General features: G+C 34.9%; 2 protein-coding genes across 2 annotated transcripts; both read left to right on the top strand.

Moving 5' to 3' along the window:
- LOC104791142 (putative pentatricopeptide repeat-containing protein At3g49142) lies at positions 1,777-3,987 on the top strand. The gene has a single exon (XM_010516957.2). The coding sequence runs from the start codon at positions 1,850-1,852 to the stop codon at positions 3,902-3,904; it is 2,055 nt and encodes a 684-aa protein (XP_010515259.1). The 5' UTR covers positions 1,777-1,849; the 3' UTR covers positions 3,905-3,987.
- LOC104791143 (uncharacterized protein At3g49140) lies at positions 4,108-7,779 on the top strand. Its single transcript, XM_010516958.2, has 11 exons — positions 4,108-4,218; positions 4,307-4,403; positions 4,689-4,908; positions 5,181-5,283; positions 5,366-5,433; positions 5,751-5,894; positions 6,012-6,158; positions 6,284-6,592; positions 6,853-7,005; positions 7,128-7,223; positions 7,348-7,779. Exons 1-11 carry the CDS (start codon positions 4,155-4,157, stop codon positions 7,420-7,422), a joined length of 1,476 nt encoding a protein of 491 aa, XP_010515260.1. The 5' UTR covers positions 4,108-4,154; the 3' UTR covers positions 7,423-7,779.

Genomic DNA, 15,172 nt, shown 5'->3' with positions numbered 1-15,172 from the left:
AATGAGGATAAATAATTAAATATGGTAAGTGTTTGGATTAAGACATGGTAGCAACTAGCAAAACAGGGCATTTCAGAGCAGCAAAGTTATATGGTACCTTAAACTTAGTTTCCAAATACATGTTTTCCCCGAGTATCAATATCATCAGTAAGTTCATATAATTGTTATAAATAGATGGTTGGATAAAAAGAGAACAATCAAGTTCATAAATTCATGAATGTGTGGGTATCACAAGAAAGAAACAAGATCTGTTAGATCGACAAAACGTAATCATATTCACGCAACACACACGTTTTATTAGGTTCGTTCATAATCATACGCAAGCAACGTAACCATCATATACTTTTCGATACACAGATCCATAATCTTATTCGAACTAAGTTTTCCACTTGGCGGCATTATAGTCTCAACCTTGAACTAGATATCCATAAAGCTGTTGCTGTAGTGTCTGACCCTGATTTGGAGATGAAGACTTGCATCGCAGGTCAAGGGCCTTCCTCTGTATTTATGGATCAGATGCCAAACCAATGTTTCGTCTGGCGTCTCATGTACCCTTGCCGAAAAACCCCTCCTTGTATCATCATCACCTCCGCTATTTAATCCTCCCTACTAGCTCCTCTCGCTATCGCCCCTTGAGAGTGTTTTCCTACCATTTGCAGAAAAATAATAACCAAAAAAAGAATGGTGGTTGTATATGATAAAAGCAAACTGAAAATGTATGTAGCACGAAAGAGATGCAAATACATCTAATTTACAGTGTTGCAGGGCGATGTAAAATCCCTTTTAAAAAAAAGAATCATTTTTTAATGTTTTATCTTGTTTCACAAAGAGATAGAATGTAGTATTTAATGTATTAATATAGAGTAGAAATGAAATTAGTTTATTTAATTTTTCCTAATTTATGTAAAAAAAAGTTAAAATAACACTCTTTCTAAAACATAGTAAGTTTTGACTATGACCAAATATATGTCTAACGAAAATTTTAGTTTAAAAAATAAGAATTTACTCAGTTTCATGATAAATTGATTTTGTTATACAATTGTTATTATTTAGCTTTACTAGTTTTCAAATAATTACACCTTTTTTTAATAATAGACCCAAATCCAATTAAGGCCCAACATGTATGGTAATAGAAAACACTAACAGCAAAAAAAAAAAAAAAACTCAAAAAGTTGTATCCCACATCGGTAGTTAAAAAAAATAATGTTCCCAAACTGAGCTATAAATAATAACACCGACCAAATATTGCATATAAAGCAAGTAAGTTCAAAACTTTGTAAAAAATAATTTCTTGTGAATATTGCATATAAAAGTTAAATCATAAAACTCTTCTTTAAATATATTCACAAAATATTTAATTTTTTAAATGGAACATATGACATCTCTAGGAAAAGTAAAACTAGTTAAATAAAATTGTTGAAATAGTTGTTAAAGATTGAATCTTTGATTTCAATAAGTACCAAGAAGAGAGACAATAATTTTATCTACACAACAAAAGTCTTAGATTTTAATTAAAAGACCATGTATATCTTAAAGTAAAACAATCCTTGAAAAATCTTAAACATACTTAGTAAAAATATAATGAGACATATAACATATTACAAAGCTCAAAGATGACTTTATCTAAATCAAGTTTTAATGACTCATATACTGTAGATTTACGCTGTCAAAACATCAAATTTTAAAAGTTAAAACCCAATTGGCCATGTGAGACCGGTCTGATCCGGTTTAACTATATTTGATGGTTTAACCTTTAGAACCGGCTTACACACATCGTTACCGAACTTACCGTTAGAATTGCTAGTGGCGTTGATGATACTCATAGTGATGAGGTTCGATTTCAAAGCTCATGAAACGCATCAATGTCGATCTCCGTCTTCTCCATTTTCCGAAATTCAGAAAATTTCAATCACGAAAAGTATCTTCTTCCCTACCCAAATTGGAACTCGATCAGGATTCACCACAGGAGACAGCTTTCGTGCTTGGTCAGGTACTTGACACTTACCCAGATCTCAGAACACTTAGAACAGTCCACTCCAGGATCATTATGGAAGATTTACGCTACAATTCGTCTTTGGGTGTTAAACTTATGAGAGCTTATGCTTCTCTAAAAGATGTAGCATCAGCACGTAAGGTGTTCGAAGAAATTCCTGAGAGAAACGTAATCATCGTTAATGTTATGATCAGAAGCTATGTGAATAACGGCTTTTACCGTGAAGGTATTCAAGTGTTTGGGAAGATGTGTGGATGTAATGTTAGACCTGATCATTACACTTTCCCGTGTGTTTTAAAGGCGTGTTCTTGCTCTGGGGATATTGTCATTGGCAAGAAGATTCATGGGTCTGCTACAAGAGTTGGGCTCTCTTCGACTTTGTTTGTTGGGAATGGTTTAGTTTCTATGTATGGAAAGTGTGGATCTTTATCTGAAGCAAGGCTTGTACTTGATGAGATGTCAAGAAGAGATGTGGTCTCTTGGAACTCGTTAGTTGCTGGTTATGCGCAAAATCAGAGATTTGATGATGCTTTGCAAGTTTGTAAGGAAATGGAGTCTGTGAAGATAAGCCATGATGCTGGCACGATGGCTAGTCTGTTAGCTGCAGTGAGCAATACAACTCCTGAAAACGTTAAATATGTTAAAGATATGTTTTTCAAAATGGGGGAAAAGAGTTTGGTTTCGTGGAATGTGATGATCGGTGTGTATATGAAAAACGCGATGCCTGTTGAAGCCGTGGAGTTGTATTCCCGAATGGAGGCTGATGGGTTCGAACCTGATGCAGTCTCAATCACAAGTGTTTTACCTGCTTGTGGAGATACATCTGCTCTGTCTCTTGGTAAGAAAATCCATGGATACATTGAGAGGAAGAAGCTAATACCAAATCTGTTGTTAGAGAATGCACTGATCGATATGTATGCCAAATGTGGATGTCTAGACAGAGAGAGAGATGTGTTTGAGAACATGAAGTCACGTGATATTGTGTCTTGGACAGCTATGATTTCAGCTTATGGATTCAGCGGGAAAGGCTGTGACGCAGTGGCATTGTTTTCGAAAATGCAAGATTCGGGTCTCGTCCCTGATTCAATTGCGTTTGTCACAACGCTCGCTGCTTGTAGCCACGCAGGTTTACTAGAAGAAGGTCGGAGTTATTTCAAACTCATGACAGATCATTACAAGATCACTCCTAGGTTAGAGCATTTGGCTTGTATGGTGGATCTTCTTGGCCGAGCCGGGAAAGTGAAAGAAGCTTACAAATTCATACAAGAAATGTCACTGGAACCAAATGAGAGAGTTTGGGGAGCCCTATTAGGAGCTTGCAGGGTGCATTCTGATACAGACATCGGTCTACTAGCAGCTGATAAACTTTTCCAGTTAGCACCAGAGCAATCGGGTTACTACGTATTGCTTTCTAACATATACGCAAAGGCTGGAAGATGGGAAGAAGTGACAAACATCAGACATATAATGAAGAGAAAAGGGTTAAAGAAAAATCCCGGATCAAGCAACGTTGAGGTCAATGGAGAAATTCATACATTCTTAGTAGGCGACAGGACACACCCGCAGTCCGACGAGATATACAGAGAGCTGGATGTTTTTGTAAAGAAAATGAAAGAGTTAGGTTATGTTCCTGATTCAGAATCAGCACTTCACGATGTAGAGGAAGAAGATAAAGAGACGCATTTAGCTGTTCACAGTGAGAAGTTAGCCATTGTGTTTGCTCTCATGAACACAGTGGAAGAAGACAGTAATAACGCCATAAGAATAACGAAGAATCTTAGGATTTGTGGAGATTGTCATGTTGCAGCAAAGCTCATCTCACAGATAACTTCTCGTGAGATCATCATCAGAGACACCAATAGATTTCATGTGTTCCGGTTTGGTGTTTGCTCTTGTGGTGACTATTGGTGACAGATGAGAAACTAAATTTTAAACAACACATTACAGAGTAAAACGCAGCGTTTTGATGATTGTGAAAGTTGCACTTTTTAAGACAATATCTTGTTGGGTGTAGACCAATGAGAGTATGACACGTTATCACTGGTAATGAAAAATTCACCAAATAGATAGGCTAATCTGCAAATCCTTCTTCTTCTTCAGCTTCTGAGCTCAGAACTCAGAGATAGAGAGCGAGAGGTTAGAGATAACAGTAGTATTACCGATGATTGAGTCGGTTATGGCCGTACGTCTCTCCACCGGATTTTGCTCCTCGACGGCGTTTCTCCGTAATCTCTATTTCCCTCTCTCTGTTCATCTTATGTTATTCGAATGTCCTCTTTTTATTGTTTATGAGAGCTTTGTATTACTTTGCAGAGTATCGTTCTAATTCGACCTCGGAAGAAGGAGGAAGTTGCTTCCATTATGCTTCTCGCCGCGTTTTTCAGCCTCAACGTCTAAACCATATTGATGGGTAAATTGACTTTGCTCCGTCATTGAATTAGATATTACTTTCACGGGTTGGGTTTGTTTTTAAATAGCTTATCTTTAGTTTATAGATACTTGGTAGTAATGCAGTTATGTTTCTTGTTAACTTTGAATGTTAAATTTAGTACTACGTTAGATACTTTGTCTGTGAACCTTGGAACCAGTCAAAGTCTCAAAGATCGATTCTTTTGAATTTTTGCTTAGATATTTCAAATTCTCAAATTCATATTTGTGGTAAAACAAATTAATTGACTTATATGCACTTTACTAGGAGTGGACTTCTGAAGTACAAAGGTGACTATTTAAAAAAAAAACTCCCAAGGAAGAATCGAATTCAAGCCACAGCAGAGTACGTAGATTCAGCTTCAGATCCAGAAAATCAAACTGGCAAATCAAGGTATCATCCTTCAGAAGAAATCAGTGCCTCCTTGCCACAGAATGCCGGAGATTTCAGGCTTTCACCTGCAGAAACTACTAGAACCATCATTGAGGTGTTATATTGCGTCTTTTCAATCAGCAGAAGCTATCTTTTTTTGTGAAAACGTTGTTTGGACCAATGGCTTATGTTACATGCGTTGTTGTTGTGGTCACATGTTAGTTAGTTTAGTAGTTTGCTTGCTTTTATTATGGGTTGCTTCAAATATTCATCTTCATATATGTGTTTATGGAAATATGTTCCTTCATTTTCTGTTTTCCTGTCTTTATTTTTTGTTCATGATCCTTTTTTGTGCATCTAACATTTCCCGTAGTGTGTCTTGTTCAGGTGAACAATAAAGGAACCCTGATGCTTACAGGTTCAATTGGTGATGGAGTTCATGAGAATATTCTCTGGCCTGATATACCATATATAACAGATCAGAATGGAAGTAAGAGAAATTTTAGTTCCCTGTCATGATTTAATCTACCTAACACCATCAAATTAAACTGAATTACCAAAATGCTCTGCAGATTTATACTTTCAAGTAAAGGAAGATGAGGATGTCATGCAGTCTGTTACTTCTGAAAATAATTATGTGGTATGTTATGCATATCCTACTTACATTATATGTATAGCGAAACGGGGTATATTCCAAGTGTTTTGAATCCAAGCTTTGTCGGATGAGAGATCTGTTTCTTTTTTTCTTCTGTTATATTAGCTAATGCAGCTATCTTGTGACGTTTTTCATTTTTTTCGTTAATCACCATTATTTTGAATCTAAACGCACACACATGGATCAACAAGCAGCCTTTTAGGGATATGTTTCTATTGGTTATAGCTGACTATACTGTTCTGTGTAGGTTTTTCTCTACCTTAATCTGTACTAACCTTTAAGATGTTGTGGATGCATTGCAGCAAGTAATAGTAGGTTTTGATACAATGGAGATGATCAAGGAAATGGAGCTGAGGGGTCTATCTGATAGTGACTATGAAACTGATGATGATGAGAATGAAGGAGAAGATGACAGTGAGGATACAGAAGATGACGAAGATGAGGAGGTTTAACAAATTTTATTTCATCTTTTATATAAGTCACTATTACTAAGGAAGTCTATGAGAGGAATACTTTTGCCATGTCTTAGCATGCTTCACTAGGAACGATATTCTTGGCTTCAGGAATGGGTTGCTGTTCTAGAGGATGAAGATGAAGACGACGATGATGATGAGGATGATTCCGATTCCGATGAATCGCTTGGAGACTGGGCAAATTTGGAAACAATGAGGAGTTGTCATCCCATGTTCTTTGCAAAGAGAATGACTGAGGTTAACTTATAGTCTCAAATTCTAATAAAAATGTTGTCATTCTATGCAAGACCATTTTAAACTCCAGAGGCTAAAATAGAATGACTGAGGTTAACTTTTAACACATTTGTTTTTGTTAAATCTAGGTTGCTTCGAATGATCCTGTTGATTGGATGGATCAGCCATCTGCTGGTCTTGCTATCCAGGGACTTTTGAGTCATATCTTAGTGGAAGATTATTCAGATATCCAAAAGAGACTTGCTGAGAGCAATTCTACAATTACGAGCGGAAACAAGGATGCAGAAAACTTAGAAGAGAAACTTGCAGATATTAGTAAGGCAGGTGGTGAAGAATCTGAGATAGGTTCATCGGAGGGTGAAAAACCAAGAAATGTGGTGGCATTTTACAAGCTGGAGATGATACGAATTCAGCTTATTACAGCACAAGGGGATCAGGTTTGCAATAATTTTCTCAACTATGCTATATGGAAATTTGTTCATTTTCTTGCGAAATATCTTTCTCTTCTATCTAACCATTGCCGCATATCTGGAAAACTGTGTTACGCTTGTTCTTGCTTTGTTTCATATTCTGCTAGTTTCTTGGTTCTCGTTCTCGTTCTCGTTTTCGTTTTCGTTTTCAAGTTTCACTTCTTATCTAGACTCTTCTTTTTATTGCAAGCTTATGCTTACTAGCGTCATTTAACTTTTGGGAACAGACTGAAGTTGAGGTGGAAGATGTCAGAAAAGCACAACCTGATGCTATTGCTCATGCATCAGCTGAAATCATAAGCCGTTTAGAAGAATCTGGTGACAAACTAACTGAAGCCCTCAAATCTCTGTGTTGGAGACATAACGGTGTTCAAGCAGAGGTAAATTAGCTGCAACTTAACTCTAGAAGCTCTAGTTACGAACTGAAACTCAACAGGAAATTTCTATAGGTTCAAGTTGTGTATGAAAATCTAATCAGGCTGTAAATTATTTATTTTTGCAGGAAGTGAAGTTGATTGGGATAGATTCATTGGGTTTTGACCTCAGGCTTTGCTCAGGAGCTAAAATTGAATCATTGCGGTTTGCATTCTCGACAAGGGTAAATTGGTTCTCTACTTTGATATTCTAAAATCTTGTTCCTGATCTATGATATCTGAGAAACTGTGTGTATTAACAGAGTAATATGTTGTAATAACACTTCATGCCAATCAAAACTCATGCAGGCAATATCAGAAGACAAGGCAGAAGAGCAAATTAGAGAATTATTATTCCCAACAAAGCAACAGAAACCGAAGTGAACAAGTCAGAAGGAATGTTGATGCTGTGGTAATTTTCTGTCAAGCTGCGCCAGAGAAAACAGTTCCATGAACCAAACTCCAAACAAAGCAATGCGTAGGTTTATGGAACAAACATGAACAAGTTCTTGGAGATGTAGCCCAAGACTAAGATCTGTGTCTTCAAGAGATTTTTCAGTTGATTTTTGAACGCTGTAGTTTTGTTTTAAATTGGTTTCAAGTTCGTGGGTTACTCTGCACAAGTTGAGTATTGAAGTTTCAACCCATTCTTTAGAAAAATGTTTGCTCATGCCAAAATCCCCTCTAACAGGACCTCCATTTTGGTATATACTGAACAATCATGATCTTTCGGGTTATTTATTTGCTTTCTTTTAGCTCTATCAAAGATGGCAAAGCATATGAAAGAAACAATCTGCAAGAGAGGTTAAAGTGGAAACAATCCTAAATCCCTTTCTACCCTCGATTTCTTAAAATGTATGTTTTAAGATTTTGTCTAGAACACAGACATGTAACTTACAGCAATTGAATTAGGTAAAAATTTAAAAGTTCTGTGTTATTTCACACTATTTTTGTTGTGTTGTCGTCAAGCTTCAAGCTTTTGTCTCTTTGCCTCTGGTCCCTCGGGTCGTGGCATCATCCCCATTGAAGCGTCTGCAAACTGACCATGAGGTGGTGGCACTAAAGCAGAATAGTCAGCATCCTCCAGAACAGCAAAATAGTCAACACCACTCACAAATGCATGCAAATCAATCATAGCTTCGTCGATCATAGCTTCTTCTTCTCCCTCCAGCTTCTCCAATCTAAGGCGGCAGAAAAAGTCCTCAAGAACAGTCGTCGTACAAGCATCATCAGAAGGCTCTAATACTCTTGAATACGCATCAACAATCACACTATATAAACTGAACATGCTATTAGTTGGCTCCATAAACTTAAACTGAGGTTTCATAACCACTTCCTTCATCAAATCGTGACAAAAATGCATCCCATAACGCGCCACATACAGAGCTGTGAACTTCATAATACCAAGCTCCTTGAGCGTGATCTTAGCACCAAATGCATATGGAAAACATATCCACGTCTTAAACGCTGCTCCCTTGAGGATTGAGCCTCCTGATCAGATTGTGCGGCATCACCTACACACTCATGATGAGTAGGTGGCTGCCTTTGTGTTAGCTGGTTAATCATCATCGACGTGCGTTCAGGTGGATCCATGATAGCAGAATAGTCTTTATCTTCCATGTGAGCAAAACAGTCAACCCCACCCACAAAAGCATGCAAATCAATCATAGCTATCTCCTCCACTCCCTTGTGCAGCTCCCATAATCGAAGACGTTGGTGAAAACCCTCAAGCACGGTCGACAACATACAAACATCAGGCTCCTTGAGCTTGATAGAAGACTTTAACACTTTTATATACGCAGTAAACAGCCCCAAGTAAAAATCGAAACGGCTATCGTAAGGATCCAAGAACTCAAACGATGCTATCTTCTCTAAAGCACGCGAAAATTCAGAGCTATACCGCGCCACAAACTGTGCTGTCAGCTTAATAATACCAAGCTCCTTGAGTGTGATCCCCATAGCAGGGACTCTAAATGTTAGGCTTCTTCGAGTAGGAGCACGGAAAGAAGTATCGCCTGTACATTCATATCGCTTACCAAGACCGTGATTAGCAAGCTGAGATCCCAATGGAAGCTGCAAAAGCAGATCAGGCTGAGTTTGTTGTGTTAACCGGTTCATCATCACTGAAAGGGGTTCAGGTGGTGGCATGGTAGCAGAATAGTCAGCAACGTCCATGTGAGCAAAACAGTCAACACCAGCCACAAAACCATGCAAATCAATCAAAGTACTCTCAACTCCTTCCTCCAGCCTCTGCAATTGAAGACAGTTGAAAAAGCCCTCAAGAACGGCCCTCGAACAAGCATCACTCTTCTTCATCTTTTTGGAAGACACTAGTACTCTGGAATACGCATCAACAAGCACAGTGAAAATATTGAACCTTATCTCAGTTGGATCCAGAAAATCAAACGGAGGGTTCATAGGCATTGGCTTCTTGAAAGAGGGGCGGAAAAACATAAACTCAAACAGAGGGTTCATAGCCACTCTCATCATCAAAGCTTGGCGAAAACGTTTCCCATACCGCGCCACAAACTGGGATGTGAGCTTAATAATACCAAGCTCCTTGAGTGTGATCCTTATAGGAAGAGGCCCCAGAACGGTTTCTGCATGGCCTAGACACTCATGAGTAGATGAAGCATCAGGTAGTTTAGGCTGCATTGGCCATTGCATCATCATTGAGAGGGGTCCAGGTGGTGGCACAGCATCGTCCATGTGAGAAAATAGTCAAGACCATTAACAAAAGCATGCAAATCAATCACAGCAGTCTCCACACCTTCCTCCAGCTTCTCTAATTGGAGACTGTTGAAAAAACCATCAAGAAGGGAGTCTACCATAGCACCGTTGGATGGTTTTAATACCCCTGAATAAGAAACAACAAGCGCATCATAAAGAGTGAAAGGCTCCTTTAAGGGAAGAAGAGGCTCAAGGTGGGATTTTGCATCACATACAAGCTCCTGAGATCCACCTCCTTGGTTCTGAAAACGGTATTCAGCAAGCTTTTGCTGGTACAATGCGTGACAAGGGTGGTCTGAGTTCCTCAGAAAACTGAATATTGTATTGTCCATATTAAGCTCCATGATCAACTTCTCAAGCTCCGGCCCCTTTACTGTAACCATACGTGCCGTTTTCTCTATCCATGTTATGGTTTCTGGAGGCTGCTCAGTGATTATTACACCCGCCGACATTATTTTTCTTCTTACGGAAGAAATAGCTAGCTAGGTTGAGATCAATTACTTTACACGAAGATCGATTCGGAAAAACATATGAATGTACTTCTGACTATGAGGTTAGTAATTAAGATTTGATAGGGAGAAAACCAAAAAAATAGAAGAGGAATAGAGATCGGAGAGAGATAAGAAACACCGTGCAGCGGTTTGGAAGAACCCTATTTATTTGTCACACCAGACTAAATTATTAGGAATATTTCTATTTAGCTATTTATGATTATTTCTATTTTCTTATTTTCTTTTCTCTAAACTTTATATTTGATTATATATAGAGATGAATTTTAGGGTGTAAGACTTATTGTATTCACCTCCTCATCTCTCAACCAATCAGAATATTTTATCTATCGTTTTATTTAAAAACAAATCAAAATTAAATAAAAACTAAATCAAATTAGGGAAATAAATTTTGTCTATTTTTAATTAAGAAAAATTAAATATTGCCTTATTTTAGATTTTACAACTAAACGAGGCTATATATCGGTTTGAGTTTATAAATGAGAATTATGGTTAGATTTTATAATTAATTCGAAATTATATGTTGGTTTGGATTTACAAATGAGGTGGTTAGAGTTTAGATTTTACAATTAGAACGAAATTATATGTCGGTTTAAGTTTACAAATGAGGTGGTTAGAGTTTAGATTTTACAATTAGAACGAAATTATATGTCGGTTTAAGTTTACAAATGAGGTGGTTAGAGTTTAGATTTTACAATTAGAACGAAATTATATGTCGGTTTAAGTTTACAAATGAGGTGGTTAGAGTTTAGATTTTACAATTAGAACGAAATTATATGTCGGTTTAAGTTTACAAATGAGGTGGTTAGAGTTTAGATTTTACAATTAGAACGAAATTATATGTCGGTTTAAGTTTACAAATGAGGTGGTTAGAGTTTAGATTTTACAATTAGAACGAAATTATATGTCGGTTTAAGTTTACAAATGAGGTGGTTAGAGTTTAGATTTTACAATTAGAACGAAATTATATGTCGGTTTAAGTTTACAAATGAGGTGGTTAGAGTTTAGATTTTACAATTAGAACGAAATTATATGTCGGTTTAAGTTTACAAATGAGGTGATTAGGATTTTGATTTTATAATTATAACGAAGTTATATATTAGTTTGGGTTTACAAATAAGTGGTTAGGGTTTCAATTTTACAATTAGAACGAAGTCATATATCAGTTTCTTATTGAGAAAAAAATCAAATTAAGTCACAACAGAAACGCGGTACCATTGGCAATTTGGTATCATCCGACAAAATCGACACAACAGCCTCGAGTGCATTAAAACCTAAATGAAGAGAATAAGTATAGTTTGCTAACTCATCTGCAAGACAATTAGTTTTTTTTATACACGTGCGATATTCGGACATTCCAGTCCCTTAACATGAAGCCATGATAGGATTTTGCATCGCATATAGGCATCGACATTATTTGTTTTTCCTACGACCACTCAAAAGACAAAAAAAAAAAAATCAGATTCTCCGCTTCTCTATATAAATCACGCCCCAAAGAGAAAATAACTGCTAAAATTGGTTGATTCAAGGGGTAGAAAAACTAGGAATTTACTTTTTACTATGAGAGAAAGAGATTCGACAGGGAAAATTTAAAAGACGACACCGCACGTACCTCTCTCAGCCGGTAAGAAACAGTATTGGAGAACGAACAAACAACTATACAAAAGAAAGAGAGAAATCCAATTTATCTAGGAATTATTATGAAAATTGCCATTTAAATCTTTTGGGATATATGCCGATTTATCAAATTGGTTTCAACCGGAATATTCAGCGCACTAGTTCCGATTTCGAAGAACCGGAATTTTGATAGTTGGTTAACCGACGGGTTTCAATTTCTATAACCAATTGGTATTCAACAAAACCCAAATCCCGATGATAATAGCAATATACTACTCTTTGTTTTAAAAATTTCTATACCCAATTGGTATTGAACCAAACCCAAATCCCGATGATACTAGGAATATACTACTATTTGTTTTATAATTTTTATAATCAATTATTTAAACTAATATAAATTTCACATAACTTATATACAAGTGATGGTAATATTTTAAATCAGATATTTGAAATGATACAAATATTAAATCGGTTATTGTGAATGATACAACCATTAAATCATTTTTCAAAATTGATACTAATTTTAACATCAATTATTCATAATTGATATAAAAAATTGACATCAATTATTCATAAGTGATATAAAAAATTAACATCAATTGTTCATAAGTGATTTAAAAATTGACACCAATTATTTATAAGTGATATAAATAATTGACATCAATTATTACAACCAACACAAATAGTTACATTACATCACTTTTACAAATTGATAGGAAACGTAGTATCATTTGTTGGTAATTGACACATTATTTATATCGATTATAACAACTGATACAAAGAGAAAAATACTTCAGATAAATTGATGTTAATTATTTGCATCAACAATGTGAGTCTCATTTTTATAAGTGATGTAAAATTCCTTTATATCATTTATAAGTAATGAAAATATACAAAATAAATGAAACAACATACCTGTTTTTTTGTAGTGTTTGTTATTAAAAAAATTAGCTTCTTAGTCTCAACAAAGACTACAGAAAAAAACATAAAAGGGAAAATGTCAATTTATGAAAAGATATATAAAATTGGATGAAAAATATATAAAAATCACTAACCTTCTTCAAATCATCCAAGTACGTCTTAAATGTTTGTAACATTTTCTTTTGAACGTTAGATATTATTTCTCCATGCATATCCCTCAAAGTTCCGACAACGGATGCACCATTCTACTTTCTATCCTAGAGCAGGAAAGAGAAGTGGACGTTTCAAGAATGAAGTTGGAACTCCATCTTCTCGGCAAATGACCATATGAACCCAAATGAGTCTAAAAGCTTAGCTTTGATTCCTCGGTGAGCTTCCACTTGGGTGATATTTCTTAGTTCTACCAATTTGGCCTTCGTAGCTGCCGCTAAAGACGAGTTAACATCAACAATGTCCAACTCAATTAGTGTCTCAGGAGTGGTAAACCCAAAAGAAGCATGAACATCAGCATTAACGTTCAAAATAAGTTTAATTTTTAAAACACAAATAAGCTAAACCTTATTTAACAAAAATAGCTAGGATTGATAAAGAAATTAAACTACTTGAACTTCTTACAAAATTTCATTCATATGTTCCAGGTGAAAATAACCAACCAGCAAACCCAATTATGTGAGAAGAGATGGATAAGAAAGGAGGAAGCAACAAAAAAAAATTATAATTTTTTCTTGGATTACTTACCACACTTAGTCTGCCACTTACGGATGGATGAGCATCAAATACTTGGAAATTGTTTTTTTTTTTTTTGACGATACTTGGAAATTGTTTTTGTTATAAAAAAAAATTAGCTTTTTTATTCTCAACAAAGCCTGTAGAAGAAACATAAATGGGAGAATGTCAATTTATGAAAAGATATAGGAAATTGGATGAAAAATATATAAAAATCACGAATGTTCTCCAAATCATATAAGTAAGCCGCACATGCTTACAACATTTTCTTTTGCACATTAGAGAGATTATTTCATGTCCCTCAAAGTTTTGATTATGGATCCACCATGTTACTTCCAATCCTAGGGCGGGAAACAACTCTATCTTCTCGACAAATGACCACATTAACCCAAATGGATCAAAAACCTTAGGTTTGATTCCTTGGTTAGCGGATCCAATGGATAAGACTTATAATTTTCATATCAAAATAACTGAACAATAATAAAACATAATTAGCAAAAATAAAATAAATGAAGATAAATATATTTCATATTTGAAAGACTAAAATTATCTTAAATATTTTTTTTTTCATTTATTGTAATTTAATACGTAATATTTCTACTGCATGTCCAACCTAAGTTAGTTTAACTATACTAACATTATCACAAATTAAATGAAAATTCATATAAGTTCATTATTTTTCTTCAAGTATTTTTTATGTTATCTTGAAAATTATAAGGAATAAAAAAAGAAAAATCAGAGATAGAATTAATAATCCCAAAAACTAAAAGAAGAATTTATGCATAATACTAAAATACACTTTAAGTTATGTAATTAAAATATTTTCATATTTTAACTATCTCCTAATATTTTAATAAAACTAAACCTTTTGTTGTCAAGTGAATTTAAAAAAATTAAAAACAAACTTAAATTTTATTTACTCCTAAATGATAGTTTTTAGTTTTTACTTACAACAAAAATTTAATATATATATTTTTTGTTAAGTTTAGTTTTGTTTTGAAAAATAAGAGAATAAACAAATCAAATGAATGTTTCCCACAAAATTAGGTTAGTGATTTAATAAATTTTAAAATACTTTTAATGTTTTCTAATGAATATATAAACAAATTTCTTTTTCATTTTTTTTACTTATACTGGTTTTCTTTTTAAAATAGATTAAGAATGTTTACATAATTCTTTTTAAAATACTTTTAATAAAGTTAGTATCAATAACTGTCAATATTTTATTAATACAAACTGGCATGTAATACAATTTTGTGAATAGCTAATATAAAAACAAAGTTTTATATATTTGATAATCAAGTTTTATATAATAAGATAGATTTGTGGTTACCTGATCGTATTCGTACGGAACCGAAAGAAACGTAAATCAATGTGTGACTTCCTGGTTAGGCCCCGGCTACACAATCTCCAATTCCCATAGTCCATAGTTGGCTTTCTTTTCTTGTTTTTTTTTTTTGGTAAACAGTCCATAGTTAGCTAATAAGTGATATTACTTCATTATTACAAAGACAATTAAGTAACGAGATCGAGTAGGAACGGTGTCGTTTTCTGCTAGCATGGCTAAGGCAATAATTGTCGTTGAAAATAAATATTATTAACCGTGATTAGCTGCCTAACTAATCTGAAAT

Source organism: Camelina sativa, chromosome 6, assembly GCF_000633955.1.
Source record: "Camelina sativa cultivar DH55 chromosome 6, Cs, whole genome shotgun sequence".
Lineage (NCBI taxonomy): Eukaryota > Viridiplantae > Streptophyta > Magnoliopsida > Brassicales > Brassicaceae > Camelina > Camelina sativa.
This window is presented reverse-complemented; position numbering and strand designations above follow the sequence as displayed.